Here is a 20,212-nt window from a genome sequence, read left to right as displayed (position 1 = left end):
GGCTCCTTCCCCATCAGCTCCCAGGAGAAAGCAGCAACAACAATTATTTGATGATTGAGGCTTCTCGGAAATCCTTTTTACCCTATCTATATAAATTCTTTTTTAGATTCTCATCATTATAGTTTATTATAAGATAATGACTATAGTTCCCTGTGCTATACAGTAGGACCTTGTTTATTTTATATATAGTCGTGTGTATCTGTTAATCCCAAACTCCTAATTATCTCTCCTCCCTTTGCCCTTTGGTAACCATAAGTTTGTTTTCCATGTCTGTGAATCTGTTTCTGTTTTATAAATAAATTCATTTAAATCATTTTTTTTTTAGATTTCACATATAAGTGATATCATATGATATTTGTCTCTAGCTGTCTGACTTTTTATGATAATCTCTGGGCCTACCCAAGTTGCTACAATGGCATTATTTCCTTCCTTTTTATGTCTAAGTAGCATTCCAGTGTGTGGTGTGTGTGTGTGTGTGTGTGTATCACAATTTCTTTATCCAGTCATCTGTCAATGAACATTTAGGTCGCTTCCTTGTCTTGGTTATTGTAAATAATACTGCTACAAACATGTATCTTTTCAAATTAGAGTATTCTCCAGATACATGCCCAGGAGTGGGATTGATGGATCATATGGTAATTCTGGCTTCCCCAGTGGCTTGGGGGTAAAGAAACCACCTATGATGCAGGCAACCCAGGAGATGGAGGTTCGATCCCTGGGTCGGGAAGATCTCCTGAAGGAGGGCATGGCAACCCACTTCAGTATTCTTGCCTGGAGAATCCCATGGACATGGCAGCCTGGTGGGCTACAGTCCAGAGGGTCGCAGAGTCAAACACGACTGAAGTGAGAGCACACACACACGCATGGTAAGAACTCTAGTTTTAGTTTTTAGGGAACCTCTCTACTGTTCTCCGTAGTGGCTGCACCAATTCACATTCCTACCAACAGTGTGGGATGGTTCCTTTTTTCCCACACGCTCTCCAGCATTTATTATTTGTAGACTCTTTGATGATGGCCATTCTGACCAGTGTGAGGGGATACCTCACTGTCGCTTTGATTTGCATCTCTCTAATAATGAGTGATGCTGAGCATCTTTTCACGTAAAATCAACTGGCACTGCCACATCCCTCGCAGATGCTAACATCCCGCCTTTAGCATCACCTCGGTGACTTCATGGGGCAAAACCCGCTTGATCTAAAGTGAGTATATGGAATGTGTTCAAAATGTTTTCTTTGAGGTGTAGCAGTAATGAAAAGGTAAACATGGAAGCTGTGAAAGGCATTCACGACTCTGTGATGTACAAGCACCAACAAGCACAAAGAGAAACTCTGGAAGCCAGAACTGGAAAGATCCCAACAGCTTAAGCTTTCAAACTACATGGTGGGGAAGAGGGACGGTTCTTGGAAGGCATGCAGAACAGACTCAAAGGGCAATAACACTGTGCTCTTTTTCAGCTCAAATTTGGCAAAAATTCTTCCAACTTCATCTAAAAAAAAGTACTGTTATACAGTAGATGTGGAGAGACCATTACAAGTATGAGTGATATAAAGTAATAAAGATGTGTTGAGACACTTAATAAAATGGCACATTCTCAATTTGGATATTTCGGTTTTGACATTACTCAAAACATGAGGACAACAGATAACACTGCCAAATCTGCGGTGGGGAGGGGAGGAGGGACATCTTTCACAAAATAAAGTAAGGAAAAATAGAAAAGCAACCCTTTATACATAGCTCAGTTGGTAAAGAATCCGCCTGCAAGGCAGGAGACCCCAGTTTGATTCCTGGGTTGGGAAGATCCCCTGGAGAAGGGAAAGGCTACCCACTCCAGCATTCTGGCCTGGAGAATTCCATGGACTGTATAGTCCATGGGGTTGCAAAGAATCAGACACAGCTGAATGACTTTCATTTTCACTTTCAAAGAAGCAACCCAGTACAGGAGGGAAGTTCAGATTTGGGGGTCAAGGGGAAGTAAATAAAAAACTGGAGAAGCTATATAATCTTGCTGGGACTCAGTTTCCTCCTTGATAAATTGGGAATAATAGAGCTTAACTTACAGAGTTGTTATGAGAACAGAAGATGCTATGAAAAGCACTTACCCATGGCCATTCAATAAACGGCAGCCACTCCTGCTGCTGGAAGCTAGTATTCTGGGATGTGAACAAGCTGGTGTCACATGGTACCACAGATGAGGGTGGGCCAGCACAGTGGAAGGAAAAAGTGGTCAACTTGGGGTGCAAATAACAAAGAGCTGGAGAAGCAGGGGGCTGATGGAAAGCAGTGGCTGATCCCCAGAACTCATGTCCTTCACTCTATAAACCAGAGAAGATGACCTGAGCTTCCTCACCATCAAGGGTGCAGTTCTGGGCCCTACTGGATTGGGCCAGATCTCATAGCTGAGTAGCCAAATGAGTCTGTGGGCTGGCTTCCCAGACCACACACTTTAACACAAGGGCCAGGGACTCAGATTCCTTGAACAAATACTATGTGCCAACACTATGCTTGATAGCACAAACCTGGCACAAAAGGTTAAAGCCTGAGATGGGTAGATATTTACATATCTTACTATTGGAGATCAGTCCTGAATATTCATTGGAAGGACTGATGCTGAAGCTGAAACTCCAATCCTTTGGCCACCTGATGCGAGGAACTGACTCATTTGAAAAGACCCTGATGCTGGGAAAGATTGAAGGCAGGAGGAGAAGGGGACAACAGAGGATTAGATGGTGGGATGGCATCGCCGTCTCAATGGTCATGGGTTTGGGTGGACTCTGAGAGTTGGTGATGGACAGGGAGGCCTGGTGTGTTGCAGTCTATGAGGTCACAAAGAGTTGGACACGACTCAGCGACTGAACTGAACTGAACTGAACTGAAACATCTACTCATCTCAGGCTTTAATCCTCTGTGTCAGAATAGTAAGAGAATAAAAGAGGGGAGTGAAAGTGTTAGTAGCTCAGTTATGTCTAACTCTTTGCAATCCCATGGACTGTCCCATCAGGCTCCTCTGCCCATGAGATTCTCCAAGCAAGAATACTGGAGGGGGTTGCCATGCCCTTCTCCAGGGGATCTTCCCAACCCAGGGATCGAATTCAGGTCTCTTGCATCGCAGGCAGATTCTTTCCCACTGAGCCATCAGAGAAGTCAAAAGGGGAGGAGGGTGTGTCCAAATTCCTATTTCATAAAATCAGATATAAAAATGCATGTCATGCTTGACCAATCAAGACTATAAGGTCCCGTACAGATACGAAGGTCTCTAAAAAGCACACACAGAGTTTAAGTTCAGTTCAGAGTTTAAGGCCAATGTTAAAACTGTCTGTTCCAAGCAAGAGCTACGTGAGACTGCATATCAACTCCAGTGATACCAAAACTGCTTGGAACATTTCTAATATTTCTTTTGTTCCCTTCGGACTTTAAAAAAAAAGAGATTTTCAGGGTGCAACTTTTACTTCTCTGAAGGTAAATTTAATTGTCCCAATAAGAAAGCACCTAGAGCCTAGCCTGCTAAGGTTGAGTAATAGTATTGGGATAAAAACAAGGTTGGTTCAGAAGCAATGAAACTGATTTTCTTGTGGTTTTAGTCTGCCTGTCCTTGCCCTGCTGCCCAACCCACCCCAGTGCCGATGGCAGGGAACCCCTCCTCCCACAGCCTGTGGCTCGCACGAGTAATGCCACTTAATCAGATATTTCTGGCTTTTCACCTTCCAGACACATGGTAGGATTGCCTTTCCTCAGCTCCTTTAGCTGGGTGAAGCCATGTGAAATGTTTTAGAAAGTTACAAGTTATGAGTAGAATGTTGGTGGGAGATTTCACTGCTGAAAAGAGACCTTCTAGATTTCTGTTTCCCTCTGCACAGATCAGACACATTTGAAATAGTGGCTGCCCCATTGGTCTGGGAGCCTGATTGACAAGAATGAGCCGGGAGGGATCAACTTTTGATCCAACTCTCCACAGCTATGTAGCATGAATGAGATATGAATCTTGGTTGAATTCCCTAGTTGTTCAGTGGTTAGGACTCCGAGCTTCCAAGGCAGGGGGTATAGGTTCAATCCCTGCTTGGAGAGCTAAGATTCTGCATGCTACATGGCACAACCAACAAGAAGAAAAGAATCTTTGTTGTCTTATGTCACTGAGATCAGGGAGCTATTTGTTACTGCAGCATAACTTAGGCATCCTGACTAAGTACAATGAGAAGCAGCTCCAGCTCTTCAGGGTCTCACTGGAATTCAAAGTGAACACTGTCTGCTTTTTCCAGGCATGAAGTTAGAAACAACCTCCTACCTCCTATTATTCTTTGTATTGGGACACTTTAGACAAAACAGGATCTGAACAATAAGAGGAACTTCAAAATCACTCTGAAAGATGGCAGTCCTATGATTATATAACTCTTAAAGAGACTACCTTGAAAGACTGCGTTTATTTGTAAGTGTTAAATCTTACTTGTTACCACAATGAGGTATCATTATATCCCTATCAGAATGGCTAAAATTAAAAACAGTGAGAGTATCAAATGCTGTCAAGGATGCAGAGAAACTGGATCACTCATGCCTTGCTAGAAAGAACACAAAGTGGTACAGTCACTCAGAACAGAAATGTAGCAGTTGCTTATAAAACCAATTATATGCTTATTATACAACCCAGCTATGTCACTCAGACAAGTGAAAACATGTTCTCACAAAACCTGGATATAAATATTGACAGCAGATTTATTCATAGTATCTGGAAACAACTCAGTATACTTCTGTAGGTAAATACATAAACTATGGTAAATCTATACCATGGACTACTACTCAGCAAGAAAAAAAAACAAAGCATTGGTGTGTGAAACAACTTGGATGGATCCCAAAGGAATTATGCTAAGTGAAAAGAAGAGGTACAAATATATTGGATTTTTGAAAAGACAAAATTACAGAATTGGAGAACAGGTTAGTGGTGGCCAGGGGTTAGGCAAGGTGGGAGGCAGGGAGCTGGCTGAGGCTACAGAAGGGTAAGATAAGGAATTCTGTTCATGGAATTGTTCCATATCTTGACTTAATTATCACATGAATCTACACATGTGGTGACGACACTGCAGAGAATTAAATACACGCCAGCACAAGTGCATGTTCACCTGTCAACGGCTTTTACCCGTGTCCTAGTGGCAACCCGAAACTGCAGTTGTTTAAGAGCCTATCAACAGGGGGAACTGGGTGAAGCGTAAACATATCTCTGCAGGATTTCTCACAACTGCGTATGAGTCCGCACTTACACCACAAAGAGAAGTTTTTTATAAACCTTAAGTGGCTAAAAAACAAACAAAAACCCAACTGTATCTTTATTCTCCGTCCCCTCATCCTGGTTTACCTTCTCTATTTTTGGCTGTTCTGGGTCTTCATTGCTGCACAGGCGTTTCTCTAGTTGCAGTGCACAGGCCTCTCCTTCTGTGGAGCAGAGGTTCTATGGCGTGTGGGCTTCAGGAGCTGCAGTGCATGGACTCGGGAGCTGCGGTTTCCAGCTCTAGAGCACAGGCTCCATAGCTGTGGTATAGGGGCTTAGTTGCTTTGAGGCAGATGGGATCATCCCGGACCAGGGATCGAACCCGAGTCTCCTGCACTGGCAGGTGGATTCTTTACCTCGGAGTCACCGGGGAAGCCCCTTTCTAATTTTCTTTAGAACACTTAAGCTACTAAACATCACATGTGTTTATCTGTTATTTTTTGCCTCCTCTGCTGATAGATAGAGACTGTTTTGTCTTCCTGGTGCCTAGAACATCTCTAGCACCAAGTTGATGCCCAGGATCGACTTGCGGAATAAGTGAATAAATGTGAAATATGAATGAACGAAAGTGCTTCCAATGCAGCACTTTCAACATTCTGGCAGGCTCTAAAACCTAAACAAAACAATTTGATCAACATTTTGCACATTTTCTAACTCCCCAAGTTACAGGTCTCAGTGCAGAACTATTCCTTTTATAACAACAGAAACGTAACTCATCTTCCCAAGTATGTAATGCCTGCTTTGCTTTCAGCCTCCAGAGATTCAACACGCCTCAGCAGAGGTGAAAGAATGAACCAAATTAGATAATTACAGAAGAATGCATTTCAGCTTGGGTGCTATTTGGCAAGCATAAATTCTAGGTCAGCTTCATGGATGCTTTATAAATTCAAGCAAAGAAAAACACCAAAAACCTAATAGTAGTCAAACAAAAATGCCATATTTGAACCATGTATCATAAGTTGAAATCAAATAATCACTCCTTTTTTTCTTTTTTGGCCACATGCCTTATCTCAGTGAAGCTGAGTTTATTCTAAGGAGCCAATTAAACGACCATCAAGGCCAAGCGGAGGCCGGGAACTTGAAGTGAATTGCAAACCAAACAAAAGAACAAACTGCACTCATTTCCTGAATCTGAAACCAAACCTTAACATGAACTGTTTACTGAAATGTGAACCAGCTAAAGTTTGAGAGTAATTTCCAAACACACCTGAGGATTCGGTCTAATCAAGTAACCAAACCCATATATATTTAAAAGCTTTTGAACAGACTTGGAAACTCACATTGCTAAACAAATCCCAGAACAAACTCGAATGAAACTAATAGTTCTTTACGGTGAACTGACTAAGGAACACACAATAGAAATGTGATGATCGACCTTCTTTTTTCTGAGTCAACAATATAATATGGTGAGTTTTAGCACAACTCAGCCTGCAATTATTTTTCCAAGGGAGACTATACGATCCTTTTGATAGGTCTGTGCTGTGTGCAGGAGGAAGGAGGAGGAAGTTAGGGGGGTCGGGATTATAAGGGGCAAGGAAAGGACTCAGAGGAGATGAAGGGAAGTGTGTCCTTAGAAATGGGAAACCCAACCGTTTCTGGAGACTTCGTTTTCATACTAGGAAGAGACAGAGGGCAGTCACAGGGTCGTCCAGACACCAAAGCTGCAGGACCCTGGACCCCGGAGCGGCAGGTGCGTTACCTGTGGAGAGCTGGGCGGGGAGCGGGTTCATTTCCTTGTCCACCATCTTCTGGTACAAGGCCCTCAGGCTGAACGGCTCCACTGTGAAAGGCAGGGTCCCGGTCAGCATGGCATACATGTTCACACCTCTGAAAGGAGAGACACACCAGAGCGTGAGGCCGGAAGACGACCCGGGAGGAAGACAGAGCGGCCAGGGCCGTGGGGAAGCTGGGTCCCGCCGCCTCCGCGGCCATTCCTGGAGCGCTGAGCTCTGCGCGCAGACGGGAAGCGTGAAAGGCGCCAGGGAAAGCGCAGCTGGGGAGACCCTGGTGACAACAGGGGTTTAAAGAGCGTCAGGGTGACACAAAGGAGCTTATTATAAAACAGGGACAGACTTAGAAAAGAAACGTGGGGTAACCAAAAGGGAGAGGCAGCGGGATAACTTAGGAGTTTGGGATTAACATACACACCCTCCTAAAACAAGGGCCAACTGTATTGCACAGGGAACTCCACTCAATATTCTGTAATAACCTATATGGGAAGGAATCTGGAAAAGAATGAATCCATGTATCTGAATAACTGAAGCGCTTTGCTGTACACCTGAAACCATCACAATATTGTAAATCAACTATCTTCCAATATAAAATAAAAATTAAAAAGAAATAAATTCAAGGACTTTCCTGGAGGTCCAGTAGTTAAGACTCCACGCTTCCACTACAGGGGACATGGGTTCGATCCCTGGTCAGGGAACTAAGACCCCACAGGCCGTGGGGCACAGCCAACAAATTAACTAATCAACTTTTAAAAAGTAAATAAAGAGCTTCAGAAGCTACCCCCATAAGGAGGGGAAACTACATCCTTTTCTTCTGGAAGGAAGTCTAGATCAAATGATGTGAAAAATGCCTGGGGAATCTTGTGTAAGTACGAACCTAGAATAAAAGTAGTTCCGCCATGATGTGGTTTTCAAGTATAGTTTACAAAGTGGAGCCTGGAGGAGGCCAGATCAAAAACATACACAGCAAGACCCTCCACAGGAGGGCAAGTCACAGTCTGGCTGGCCTGCTTGGCTCCTACTCAGCCCTTGGAGACAGAAGCCTCACACCCCAAACTGGTGTTTCACTCTTCCCTTGAATTCCGTTTTGGCCTGTACCTAGAGAAATTCCTCTGGAGGTGGGGAGGAAGAGAGATCTCTTTCCCACTCTTATTTTTCGTATCATTTTTTATTGGGAGATTCTGCCATCCAGCTCACATGTGGTCAAAATGCCTTCCGAATGGGCTTCACTACCTACATCCAAAACCAAACTAGAGAAGAGCAACATCTCTTGGAGGGTTTTTCTTTTCCTGATGTGCAAAACCTAATACCATTTTGATGAGATTTCCTGATGGGGTGAAATGCCTGGCCTGCCAAGAGGTCTCGAGTGCTCAAAAGCGCCCAGGGGAGTGTTTTAAAAAGAGGCAACAAGATCTCCAGTCAAAACAAATCCAATGAGACTGATTGAAATGAAGACCCATGGGGCCTGTTCCACTGAGGTGCCTCTGAATTACGGCACTCTGGAGAGGGACAGGTCCAGAATCCACAGGCTCTGGCTAGAAGTCATTCTCGAATTGCAGACGTATACTAAGACCCAGTTCTTGCTCTGTAACTTGAAGTGGAGTCAGGGAGACGGATACATCACCATTCACTTCTCAAATGCTTGCAGGCTGGCTCTCAGTCTCAGGCAGCGTATTGATGGATGGCCCCCGGGGGGATACCAGATAAGGAGCTGCCATCTCAGACTTAGAACTGGGTGAAGGCAGACAATCAGCAAATCAACAAATAAATAAGTTCAAGCGTTTCAAGTAGTGAGTGCAGAGGGGATAAGAAAATGCTGAACTCTGCTGCTCTGGACCCCAGAAGAGTTCAATTAAGGGAGAGAGACGACTATAATAAGTACTTGAAGATGGGAACCCTCTCGGGATAAGTATACGTGTGTGAGTTTATCTGTCTCGGCCAACTAGTTATGAGGATAAATTATGTGGACCAAGAATTGGAGACAAAAGGGCTTCCCTGGTGGTCCAGTGGTTAAGAATCTGCCTTGCAATGCAAAGCACACCAATTCGATCCCTGATCCAGGAAGATTCCACGTGCTGCAGGGTAACCAAGTTGATGTGCCACAACTATGGAACCCACTCGCTGCAACCACCGAAGCCCGGGTACCCTGGGGTCTGCTTTCTGCAATGAGAAGCCTGTGCACTGCAACTAGAGAGTAGCCCCCACCCACAGCAATGAGAGAAAGCCCTTGCTCAGCAACAACAACCCAGCACAGCCAAAATAAATAACTAAATAAATATTTAATTTTTAAAAAAAGGCAATGCAGGTAAGAATGAACAAAGCATATACAGCACTGTGTAAAGCAGCATTTCCCTGTGTGTGCTTAGTGGAACACCATCCTCAAGACAAGACTAGATGTTGGGTGAATAAACCTTCTGTGGCCAAATAATTTGCGGGGCAGTCATCTGGCATGAAGTGGGTGAAAGGGGCTCAGAATGGGGACCAGCAGACTGAGGCATGTTGTTCATTAAGTTCTGAATGGGAGGGACAGCATACGGTAGAAAGAGAGAGGAGGAAAATTAGCAATAGGGACGTTTGAAGGGGAGACGCCAAGACGCAGCGTGGAAAGCCGGTCGATGGTGGCGATATAACAGAAGCCAGGAAGCCGGGAGGAGAGGTAGTCTGGCGGCAGAGGAAAAGGGGATTAGGGGAACTAACCTGCTTGAGAACCTTCAATGCATTGCTGCACTGTGGGTATGTTTGAGGCAGAGCCATCCTTGCTTGGAGGATTCTTGGAGACTGATAAAGAGGGAAAGCTAAGAGGGCCCTCCAAATTATACCATTTGTGCATTTAAAGGGGTCTTAGACACACGGCTCTTGGGGATGGAAACCCCGTGGGACACTCCACAAGGTTGTTGTTGGGGACCCCGGTAAAGCTTCAGAGTCAAGCTCTTCCAACCCCTTAAGGCAGCTCAGGCCATTCAGGGCAACACTATGCATGGGCAAGGGCTTCAAATACTGAGCCAGAGTCTACAACTCCTACCCATCAGCTGTGGGACCAGCCAGTCCTGTCCCCACTCACCTCGGTGTGCATTAATTCTCGCTCTGACCCTCATACGTAAAGCTGAAGAGTCTGGTACTTAAACAAAATTATTTTTCCCGCAGGTGGTTTTTTTTTTGATACTCAATCCATGTAGTAAGCTTCCCTAGTGGCTCAAACGGTAAAGAACCTGCCTGCAAGGCAGGAGACTCAGGTTTGATCCCTGGGTCAGGATGATCCCCTGAAGAAGGGAATGGCAACCCACTCCAGTATTCTTGCCTGGAAAATGTCATGGACAGAGGAGCTTGGAGGGCTACCGTCCAAGAGGTCACAAAGAGTTGACACGACTCAGCAAATAAACAACAACAACAAACTGGTTATTTGACCAAATTCACCCCAGATTTCCACTTCTTTCGGAGAAGTTTATCATTAACAAAAACAGTCATAAATCTGTAAAGAAGACCCAGCTCTCTATCCAGCATCTCTTACCTATAAAATATAGATAATAATAGACCCTACCTCTCAGGTTGTATCAGGGTCAAATGAACTAAGCCACAGAGAGTACTGAATTCCATGCCTGGCATAATCTTAGGACTCGATAAATGTGACCTATCGTTTCATCACAAAACTTTTTAAAAACAAGAGATAAAAAGCTACAATTATATGTGTACCCTATTGCCAAATAATAACGGAAATCTACATTAATAGTCCTACACAGTACATTTGAAAAGGGAAACCAGACTAAGCATCTTAATCCCCCTCCCCTAGAGTTTTCATACATGTTTAATATCTGGATAAGGAAAATCTAGCCCCTTTGACATTTCGGAAGGATGTGAGAATACCAAGGGAGAAATGTGGAATGTGGTGTGTAAACCTCCATAATCCCACAGAATTAGTCGAAGTTTCAAAACACGTTCAGAATTTCCTGATGTGTCTTTTGAAACATGGCCCAGGGGCTTTCTTGCTTCTCCCTGGCAGACATGGGGCCCCCAAGAACCACAGAGAGTTTGAAAGAAAGTAACAAGATGTTGGGATGAAGGAGGGCGACACGCGTGCATGCTCAGTCGCTCATTCATGTCCAACTCTTTGGTCGGATTCCCATGGACCGTAGCCCACCAGGCTCCTCTGCCTGTGGGATAATACTGGATATGGGTTGCCATTTCTTCTTCCAGGGGATTTTCCAGACCCAGGGATCGAACGCACATCTCCTGCATTGCAAGCAGATTCTTTACCACTGAGTCACGAGGAAAGCCCAAAGGAGGGCAACAAGAAATAAAATTCAAGGCTTCCAAACAGAGAGAAATAAGGGTGAGTCACCAATGGATGCAAGCAAATCCAGAGACACTGACTAGGTGGAATACTCTGATGTCAAAAGAGAAAGAAAAAGTGCACCAGAAGGGTAGCTGGAAGAAGAGAGGAAGGGGTCCCGGGAAATGTAGATGTGGAATCTTTGGGATTAAACCAGGGGCCAGGGGACATCCCTGATGGTCCAGTGGTTAAGAACTTGCTGTGCAACGCAGGGGCCCGGGTTCAGTCCCTGGTCAGGGAACTAAGACCCCGCATGCCAAAAGGCAACTAAGCCTGTGGGCCACAGCTAGAGACTTCACGCGCTGCAACTACTGTAGCCTGCGCTCTACTGCCCTTGCGACACAACCAAGACCCAACGCAACAAAGTAAATAAATGAAAATAATTTTTTTAAAAAAATTAGGAGCCAGGTAGTGGTCCTGATACTTAGTCTAATACACAAAAATACTCCCTGGAGGGAAAGCTAGGGTATCACTTGGCATCTCTGAAAGGAAAGACAGAGGGACTCAGCTCCCTGGAGAAGTCAACCAGCAACTTTAACAAGACACAAGAGACAAAGTAACTGGCAGAGCTATGGTGGGGGAGAGGGTGTGAATACTGGTTCTCACGGGGCTGGTGGGCAGCTCAGCCTATACCAGAGTGAAGCTGAGAGAACCTTCAGCTGACATGCCTTGCTTCCATGTGATTCTTCGAGAAAGAAACTGCCTTATAAAAATTAAAAATAATACTCTGCCTAAAAGCAATAGCCTTCCACATTTCAGTATCAGCTTTCAGTACAACCTCCAATTTAAGTTCTTAAAAATAGAGTGGGAACAGATCCATCCATTTGGAAAATCAGGAAGTTCACTACTACACCATTATATGGTCTGTGTTCAGCAAAAGATTGTTTTCTTGTGGATTTTAAGATTTTTCCCCCTTCTTTTCCTTTCTTCCCTTTTCTCTTCTAAGTGTGTGTGCTAGCTCCAAAAACTAAAAGTCTTGGATTCTGTAACTGAAAAATCTCTGAAGCTAAAGAAAGTTTCTCCTCTAAAAGTCAATGTGCATGTAACCCGAGGAATCCCTCCTCCCTCGCCTAGCTTTTAAAAATGCTTTGCCAAAAGCTCAAGGCTTTTTAGGGCATAAGCCACCTCATCTCTTTGCATGGCCTTGCAATGAACCTTTCTCTGCTCAAAAAAAAAAAAAAAAAAAGTCAAAAGCTCTAAACTACCCAAAAGAAGTCATCAGGCTGTTCTTTCTGTCTGTTTCTCCTGCCATCTTTCATTTGAAGGGAGTCTGAATGGAGACAAAATGCTATCCTTCCAGATTTGAGTCCTGGAAGTAGCTGGTGGTGTCTGGTGTACTTTTACAAAACAGTTCTGGGGACTGAAACGAATTCTCCAGCTCTTCCTCCTGAAAGCCTAGGTCTACATGGGGATAGAAGAACTGGAAACAAGACGGTGCCCCTCAGCCAACTTGTCTACCCAAAAGGACAGCACTGGGACAGATTTTTTCCACTCAGTGTGCCTGGGAAGATGGTCTGGATATGTTGTGCAGAGCACTCAACTAAGCACCAGGTCTTCACACAAATGCTTCCCCCACTCCAGATGGCCCCATGAGAGCCAAGAGCAGCTTTGGTGAAAAAAATGTACTCTCAATCTCTGGGGGACAGAACTCTCCATTCCCCTTTTCCCTACCCTTAGAGACTCTCCAAAGTTCTCTAGAGAGCACTGTAATATTTTGAAAATCAAGTTAGTTTTGATTCTTTTCATTTAAAAAGTATATCTGCATTCAAGTTTTTTTTTTTTTAATTAGCATATATGCCACTTTGAGGAAAAGCCAGTCAACAATAAAAAAAGAATGAACATTTAGTTTTTGTCTCTGAAATTTCAAAATTCATTGGAGATAAAGATATAGATATTTCATTCATATGGATTAAAGGGAAGAAGTATATGGTCCAAATACAAAAACACTGACCATTGAAAATAATGGGAATTCCCCAAGATGTTGCTGTTGTTCAGTCACTAAGTCGTATTCTGACTCTGTGACCCCATGGACTGCAGCACGCCAGGCTCCTCTGTCCTCTGCTGTCTCCCACAGTTTGCTGAAATTTATGTCCATTAAGTCAGTGATGCTATCTAACCATCTCATCCTCTGTCACCCCCTTCTCCTCTGCCCTGTCTTTCCCAGCATCAGGGTCTCTTTCAGTGAGTCAGTTCTTCGCACCAGGTGGCCAAAGTACTGGAGCTTCAGCTTCAGCATCAGTCTTTCCAATGAATAGTCAGGGTTGATTTCCTTTAGGATTGATTGGTTTGATCTCCTTGTTGTTCAAGGATTGTCAAGCGTCTTCTCCAGCACCACAATTTGAAAGCATCAGTTCATCAGTACTCATAATTAAGACCCTATAAATATTGCTTATTGCTGAGACAGCTTGTATACTATATGTAATAGGATGTTAAAAACGGGACCCCCCCCCTTTTTTTTTTCCTCTCTCTCAATTTAGGCTGAATCTCCAGGATGATAAATGCTGCTGATTCTTATATCCCAAAGTGAGACCTGAGCCTTCCTGAGCAGGACTTGCGATGGAGAATCTACTTTATGGTCAAACTCTCACATCTGTACACAACTACTGGAAAAATCCTAACATTGACTAAATGGACCTTTGTTGGAAAACGGAAGTCTCTGCTTTTTAATATGCTTTGTAGGATGGTCATAGCTTTCCTTCCAAGGAACAAACATCTTTTAATTCATGGCTGCAGTCACCATCCACATGCTCACCATTTTCCATTTCCATTGTTAATTCCTGATTCACTAGAGGAGGAGTCTCCTAGGGGCCCCATTGGTGGGGAAGGGTTTTCTTTCCCACGGTTTCCTTGAATGACAAGCTGGTTTTCTTCCTGAACCAGTATCAGAAGTCTTAAAGAAAGGCCTCATCTACCTGTCAAGGTCACAAAAAAAAAACAAAAACCACGTCTGGAGATGGGAGCTTGCTTTTGGTTTTGGAAGTGGACTCTTCCTTCTGTTGTTGTTTCAGAGGTATAAAGAGGGATGTTCTGTAATAACAGTGTCTGACCCAGGGAGAAAATTGGTCCCACTTTCACTCTTTTCTTAAACAGCTTTTCAAATTAAATTCTCTTTGGGCTTTCCATTTCCAGTGCTGCCAGCCAAGTTGTGGGCACCAAATAGAAACCTACCCAGCATCTCAGACACAACACCCGAAAGTGGTGGGAAATTCATCTCTTAAAGAATGCTCTGAAGTTGTGTTTTCTCCAAGATTAAGAGCAGAAGGAATCAGGCTTTTCATACCTTCCTGCCTTTGCTCAACTGTTCCCTCTGCCTGGAAATTTTTTCCTCCTCTTGTCCACCTGACAAACTACTTCATCCCTCAGAAGCAGATTAAACTCTCTCCCAATGCCTCTCTTTAAAAAAAAAAATTTTTTTTATGTGGACCATTTTTTAAGTCTTTATTGAATTTTTTGTTACAATACTGCTCTGTTTTATGTTTTGGTTTCTTGGCTATGAGCCCTGTGGGACCTTACCTCCCCAACCAGGGGCTGAACCTGGACCCCATGTATTGAATGGCAAAATCTCAACCACTGAACTGCCAGGGAAGTCCCTGCTGCCTTCTTGAATTTAACCCACTTGAGCAACCACATTTGTTCTCTGCACAGTGTCTCCTGACATGCTCTATTGGTTTAAAGGTGAGACTTCTAGGTCACCTATAAGCAAGTGTCTTAGCTTGACCACCATAACCTGAAGGGGTGGTTTAACCACCAGAAGTTAATTTTCTCACAATTCTGGAGGCTGGAAGTCTGGATCAGGATGCCAGCATGGTCAAGTTCCACTGAGGTTTCTTTTCCTGGCTTGTAGACAGCCACCTCAGAGAAGGAAATGGCAACCCACTCCAGTTTTCTTGCCTGGAGAATCCCGTGGACAGAGGAGGTTGGTGGCCTGCTGTCCACAGGGTCGCACAGAGTTGGACACGACTGAAGTGCCTTAGCATGCATGCATGCATTGGAGAAGGAAACGGCAACCCACTCCAGTGTTCTTGCCTGGAGAATCCCAGGGATGGGGAGCCTGGTGGGCTGCCGTCTATGGGGTCGCACAGAGTCGGACACGACTGAAGCAACTTAGCAGCAGCAGCAGTACCTAGCCACCTTCTCTCTGCGTCCTCACATGTGAGAGACTAAGCAAGCTCTAACACCAATGCCATCATGAAGTCTCCACCCTCAAGACCTCCCAAAGGCTCCATCTCTGAATACCATCACATTGGGAGTGAGTGCTTTAACATATGCATTTGGGGGAGACACCATTCAATCCGCAGCAGAACATGTTTTTGCGCACGTGCTCAGTCGTGTCCGATTCTTTGTGACCCCATGGCCTCTAGCTTGCCCGGTTCCTCTTGTCTATCTACAGAATTTTCCAGGCAAGAATACTGGAGTGGGTTGCCATTTCTTACTCCAGAGGATCTTCCTGATCCAGGGATCAAACTGGCATCTCCCAAGTCTCCGGCATTACAGGCAGATTGTAGATAGCAGTAGATAAGTGTGTTCCATTTTTTAAAATAATCACAAATTCCATGTTACTCTTTCCATCAAGGGGTAGAAAATATGTCTCCTCCTGGCCCTGGGCTTGGCCATTGGGCCATCTGTTTTGCCCAGACACGAGTAAATGTGACTCAGAGGACTCTTCAAAAGTATTTCTGCAGCAAGGCTTACCCTCTCTTACTCCAGAGACTTTTCCACCATCATGTAAACAAAGTTCTACATACTGGGGGTTTTCTTTGCTTTCTGGTTTTCATATAGCCAGTAATGCATTGCCTATGGGGCACAGCAAGGACTGAGACTTCTGGTTTATGGTTTGACCATCTGATGACCTCTCTTGGGGGGCCTGACGGAGGCTTACAGTGCACTGGGGGGCGGGGATGAGGGGTGACCGAGACTTCAGCTTGCCCAGTTCATCCATCAGGTAGCACACTGGACTTCACAAAGGAAATATTTCACACTTGGGAAGAGATTGGCTCTTGGGATCTGGACGGGTCAGTTTTCACTCACCTTTGACCTTTCCTGAGAGGGCAGAGTTTACATAACAAAAATTTATCATCTCACAATTCTGGAGGCTCGGAGTCTGAGCTGAAGGTGTCGGCAGGGTTGGTGTTCCCTGCGGGCAGTGAGGGAGGGTCTGTTTCCCGCGGCCCCCTGAGCCTCTGCTGGTTTGCTGGCCATCTGGGGTTCCTTGACACAGATGGTCACCCAGGTCCCTGCCTTCATCGTCGCATGGCCTTCTCCCTGTGTCTCCCTGGATCTGAATCTCCCCTTTATATGAGGACATGGTCCTATTGGAACAGAGCCCATCCTAATGATCTCATTCAACTCATTCAAGACCCCATGTCTAAGTAAGGTCATATTCTGAGGTCCTGGGGTTAGGACTCCCATATGTCTTTCTCTGGAGAGATACAATCAATCCATAACATTTCGTTGTGCATCTGTTTACAACTGTCCCATAGCCTCTCCCTTCCTTTAGGGCAAAATTCATACCCCTTCCCACTCCTTCCCACGCTATGGCCTACACACATCCTGTTCTGTCCTGCCTGGAGCCTCTGCCCACATCTTCTCCTCTCATAGCTGATTCTTCTCATCCTCAGATTCGGCTTTGAGGTCTTTTCAAGAGGCCACCCCCATCCTTGTTCCCTGCAGCCCTCCCACTTCCTCCAGAGAGGCTACTGCAGTGAATTTATAGCTTTTTAAAAAACTGCCTGCCTGCCCCACTAGCATCCTACAAGAGGAAAAGCAACATGGCAGAAGCAGTAGAGGGTGACGATTAAAGGCAGAACTCTAGCGGCAAACCCCCTTGGCCCATCCTGGCCCCATCACCCATCAGCTGTGTTATCTGGGCGAGTGTCTACAGCTCTTCACGCCCCAGTGTCCTCATCTGCAAACTGGGACAACACAGCATTCTCCTGAAGACTTCTGAGGCAGACGAGATGAGATGAGCTAAAACACGCAAAGCCCTTGAACGCTGCGCGACACTCGGAGGGAGGTACGCAAGGGTTAACCACGATCATTACAGGAGTCGGACAGACTGTTGTGCGCTCGGAATTCAGCCCAGTGCCTGGCTCCACAAGTATGTGCCGAATGAACAAATCTCTTATAAGCCAGCGTGTGGCTCACATGGCTTCCTATTGTTTTTTTAAGCTTTAGTTTATAGCATCCCTGTGAATGAGGTGTGAATCATGAGGGTCTCGTCCCCCTGGGGAATGTTCCAGGGAGTCAGCTAACACAGAGTTGCTCTGGGAAAAGCTGGTTTCTAGAAAGAGTAAAACATGGTCTTTGGTGGCTGAGCAAGGGTGAGAATTTCTTCCACCTCGACTCCCCATGTTGGGGACCAAAACAAAGGACTCAGGGGGCTGGGGTATCTGGTCTACCTGGACATCCCCCATGGGCCTCCAGAGAGTTGCCAGGATCAACTGAAGCCCAGAGTCCGTAAATTACATAATCACTTATCAAAGACTTTCGTGTACATTGCTTGACAGCATTATGACCAAGAATGAGGCCTGATGAGAGCTTTCAAGAGACCTCCAGTTGCACGTCATCATCTTGAAAAAAAAAGGAAAATGCAATTAAGTGGAAGTTAGCAGAGAAGTGCCCCACTGCCCCAGACACCGTCCTGCCAGCAACAAGAGTGGAAGAGGGAGGCGCGGGTCCAGGCATCCTAGTCTGCTTCTTCTGCAGTTTCTTCTGAAGCTTCACCTCCGCCTGGATGGAGCCACTGGACGGATGTAGACACAGCAGGTGGCAATGGCCCAAGTCCCTTTATTTTAATCCTGGGGCCCCAAAACTAAGAAGGGGAGCATCTAAAATGGTCACTAAATGTGGATTCCTTTCCAGGGTCCAGAGACTCAGAAGAAGGGGCAGGAACAAAGTCTGAGCTTAATACTGACCTAGGATCCTTTTGCAGCCTGTGCTTTTCATTTTTGTTTTTAAAAGTTAATTTTTACTTGACTATAGTTGCTTTACAACGTTGCATCAGTTTCTACTGTACAGCAAAATGAATTAGCTATATGTACACATATATCCGCTCTTTTCTGGATCTCCTTCCCATTCAGGTCACCACAGGGCATTAAGCAGGGTTCCCTGTGCTATACTCTAGGTTCCCATCAGTTGTCTATTTTATACACAGCATCACGTGGCACTGCTGCTGCTGCTGCTGAGTCGCTTCAGTCGTGTCCGACTCTGTGCGACCCCATAGACGGCAGCCCGCCAGGCTCCCCCGTCCCTGGGATTCTCCAGGCAAGAACACTGGAGTGAGTTGCCATGTCCTTCTCCAGTGCATGAAAGTGAAAAGTGAAAGGGAAGTCGCTCAGTCGTGTCCCACTAGCGACCCCATGGACTGCCGCCCACCAGGCTCCTCCGTCCATGGGACTTTCCAGGCAAGAGGACTGGAGTGGGTGCCACTGCCTTGGCACTAGTAGTAAAGAATCCCCCTCCCAATGCAGGAGATGCAGCCTACCCAGGTTCGATCCCAGGGTAGGTAAGATTCCCTGAAGAAGGCCATGGCAGCCCATTCCAGTATTCTTGCCTGGAGGATCCCACGGACAGAGGAGCCTGGCCAGCTACAGTCCATGGGGGTTGCAAAGAGTCGGACGTGACTGAGCAACTGACACACGCACCCATCAGTCGTGTGTAAGTGTCAATCCCAATCTCCCAATCCATCCCGCACACCCTTTCTCCCTTAGTGTCCATACGCTTCATTTCCCTTTGTATTTCTCCATACAAGATAAAGAATCAGTCTCCGTCTTAGTGTTCCCAGGAGAGGCCCCGGGCAGTCATAAGGCCAGGTGGTCTCCTACAGCTCTGACAGCCACGGGCTCCTTCCTTCCTTCCTTCCACCAGCAGTTCCAGGCTTTGCGGAGATGCCTGTTTTGTAGTCATGGGCCAGAAAGGGTCCCGCTACACAGGCCGAGCTTCGTCTCCATGACGTCCAGTGATGACGCTGTACTGTCCAGCCCCTTCGAGAGCAGGACCCCAGGAGCAAACCGTCACCTCTTTTCCAAGCTCTTCCCTTTGATCACTGTCACCCGGCCCATTCCCTATCACCACAGTTCTGTAACACCCCTGAACCCCTGGTCTTTCAGACCACCCATTGTCCACGTGGTGTTTTGTTTTTATTTTTGGAGGGAGGGGGTTTGTTGTTTCATTTTGTTTTGCTTTTTGTTTCACAAACTATTCCTCTCAAAGCTTTCCATTTAGCATAAATACATTCCCTAAATGCTGAGGAAAGAGAGTGATTATAGACTCAGACTTTCATATTCACCCACTCATACATGCGTACGTGCGTGCTCAGTCACTTAGTCATGTCTGACTCTTTGCAGCCCCACACAGACTGTAGACTGTCAGGTGGCTCCTCTGCCCCAGGCAAGAATAGTGGAGTGGGTTGCCATTTCTTCCTCCAGGGCATCTTTCCGACCGAGGGATTGAACCCGCATCTCCTGTGGCTCCTGCACTGGCAGATGGGTTCTTTGACACTGAGCCACCCGGGAAGCCCCCATTCATACATAAATAACTATTATGGGCAGATGACATGCCAGATACTTACGAGGGCATGAATGGATTTCACGTACGTATTGACTCTAATCCACTGAGGTTGGCTGCCTGGAGGACTGTGTTGAGAAGGATTCTGAGGCCCGTCTGGACACAGCATAAAAAGAGTCTGTGAGTAGCAATGCTGGTAACATCACCCAGGGCACCTCAAAGAGGAAGCACCCTTTGCCTCTACTTCCTACTACCACTCCCCTGCCCCAGGGGTCCCCAGTGAGTCAGCTGTACAAAGCACCCTCTGCACACGGCATCCTCTGCACACGGCATCCTCTGCACACGGCATCCTCTGCACACGGCACCCTCTGCACACGGCATCCTCAGTACACAGCA

General features: G+C 45.7%; 1 protein-coding gene across 1 annotated transcript in view; it reads right to left on the bottom strand.

The window, feature by feature from the left end:
* Window positions 1-20,212, bottom strand: part of HUNK (hormonally up-regulated Neu-associated kinase) — a 137,836-nt gene that overhangs the window by 41,796 nt on the left and 75,828 nt on the right. The window contains exon 5 of the mRNA XM_040227978.1: window positions 6,954-7,081. Coding sequence (XP_040083912.1) covers window positions 6,954-7,081 — 128 coding nt within the window. The remainder of the gene's footprint in view (window positions 1-6,953; window positions 7,082-20,212) is intronic.

The sequence above is a fragment of the Oryx dammah genome, unplaced genomic scaffold (genome assembly GCF_014754425.2).
Source record: "Oryx dammah isolate SB20612 unplaced genomic scaffold, SCBI_Odam_1.1 HiC_scaffold_2, whole genome shotgun sequence".
NCBI lineage: Eukaryota > Metazoa > Chordata > Mammalia > Artiodactyla > Bovidae > Oryx > Oryx dammah.
Note: the sequence above shows the minus strand (reverse complement) of the source record. Positions and strands in the feature narration are given on the sequence as shown.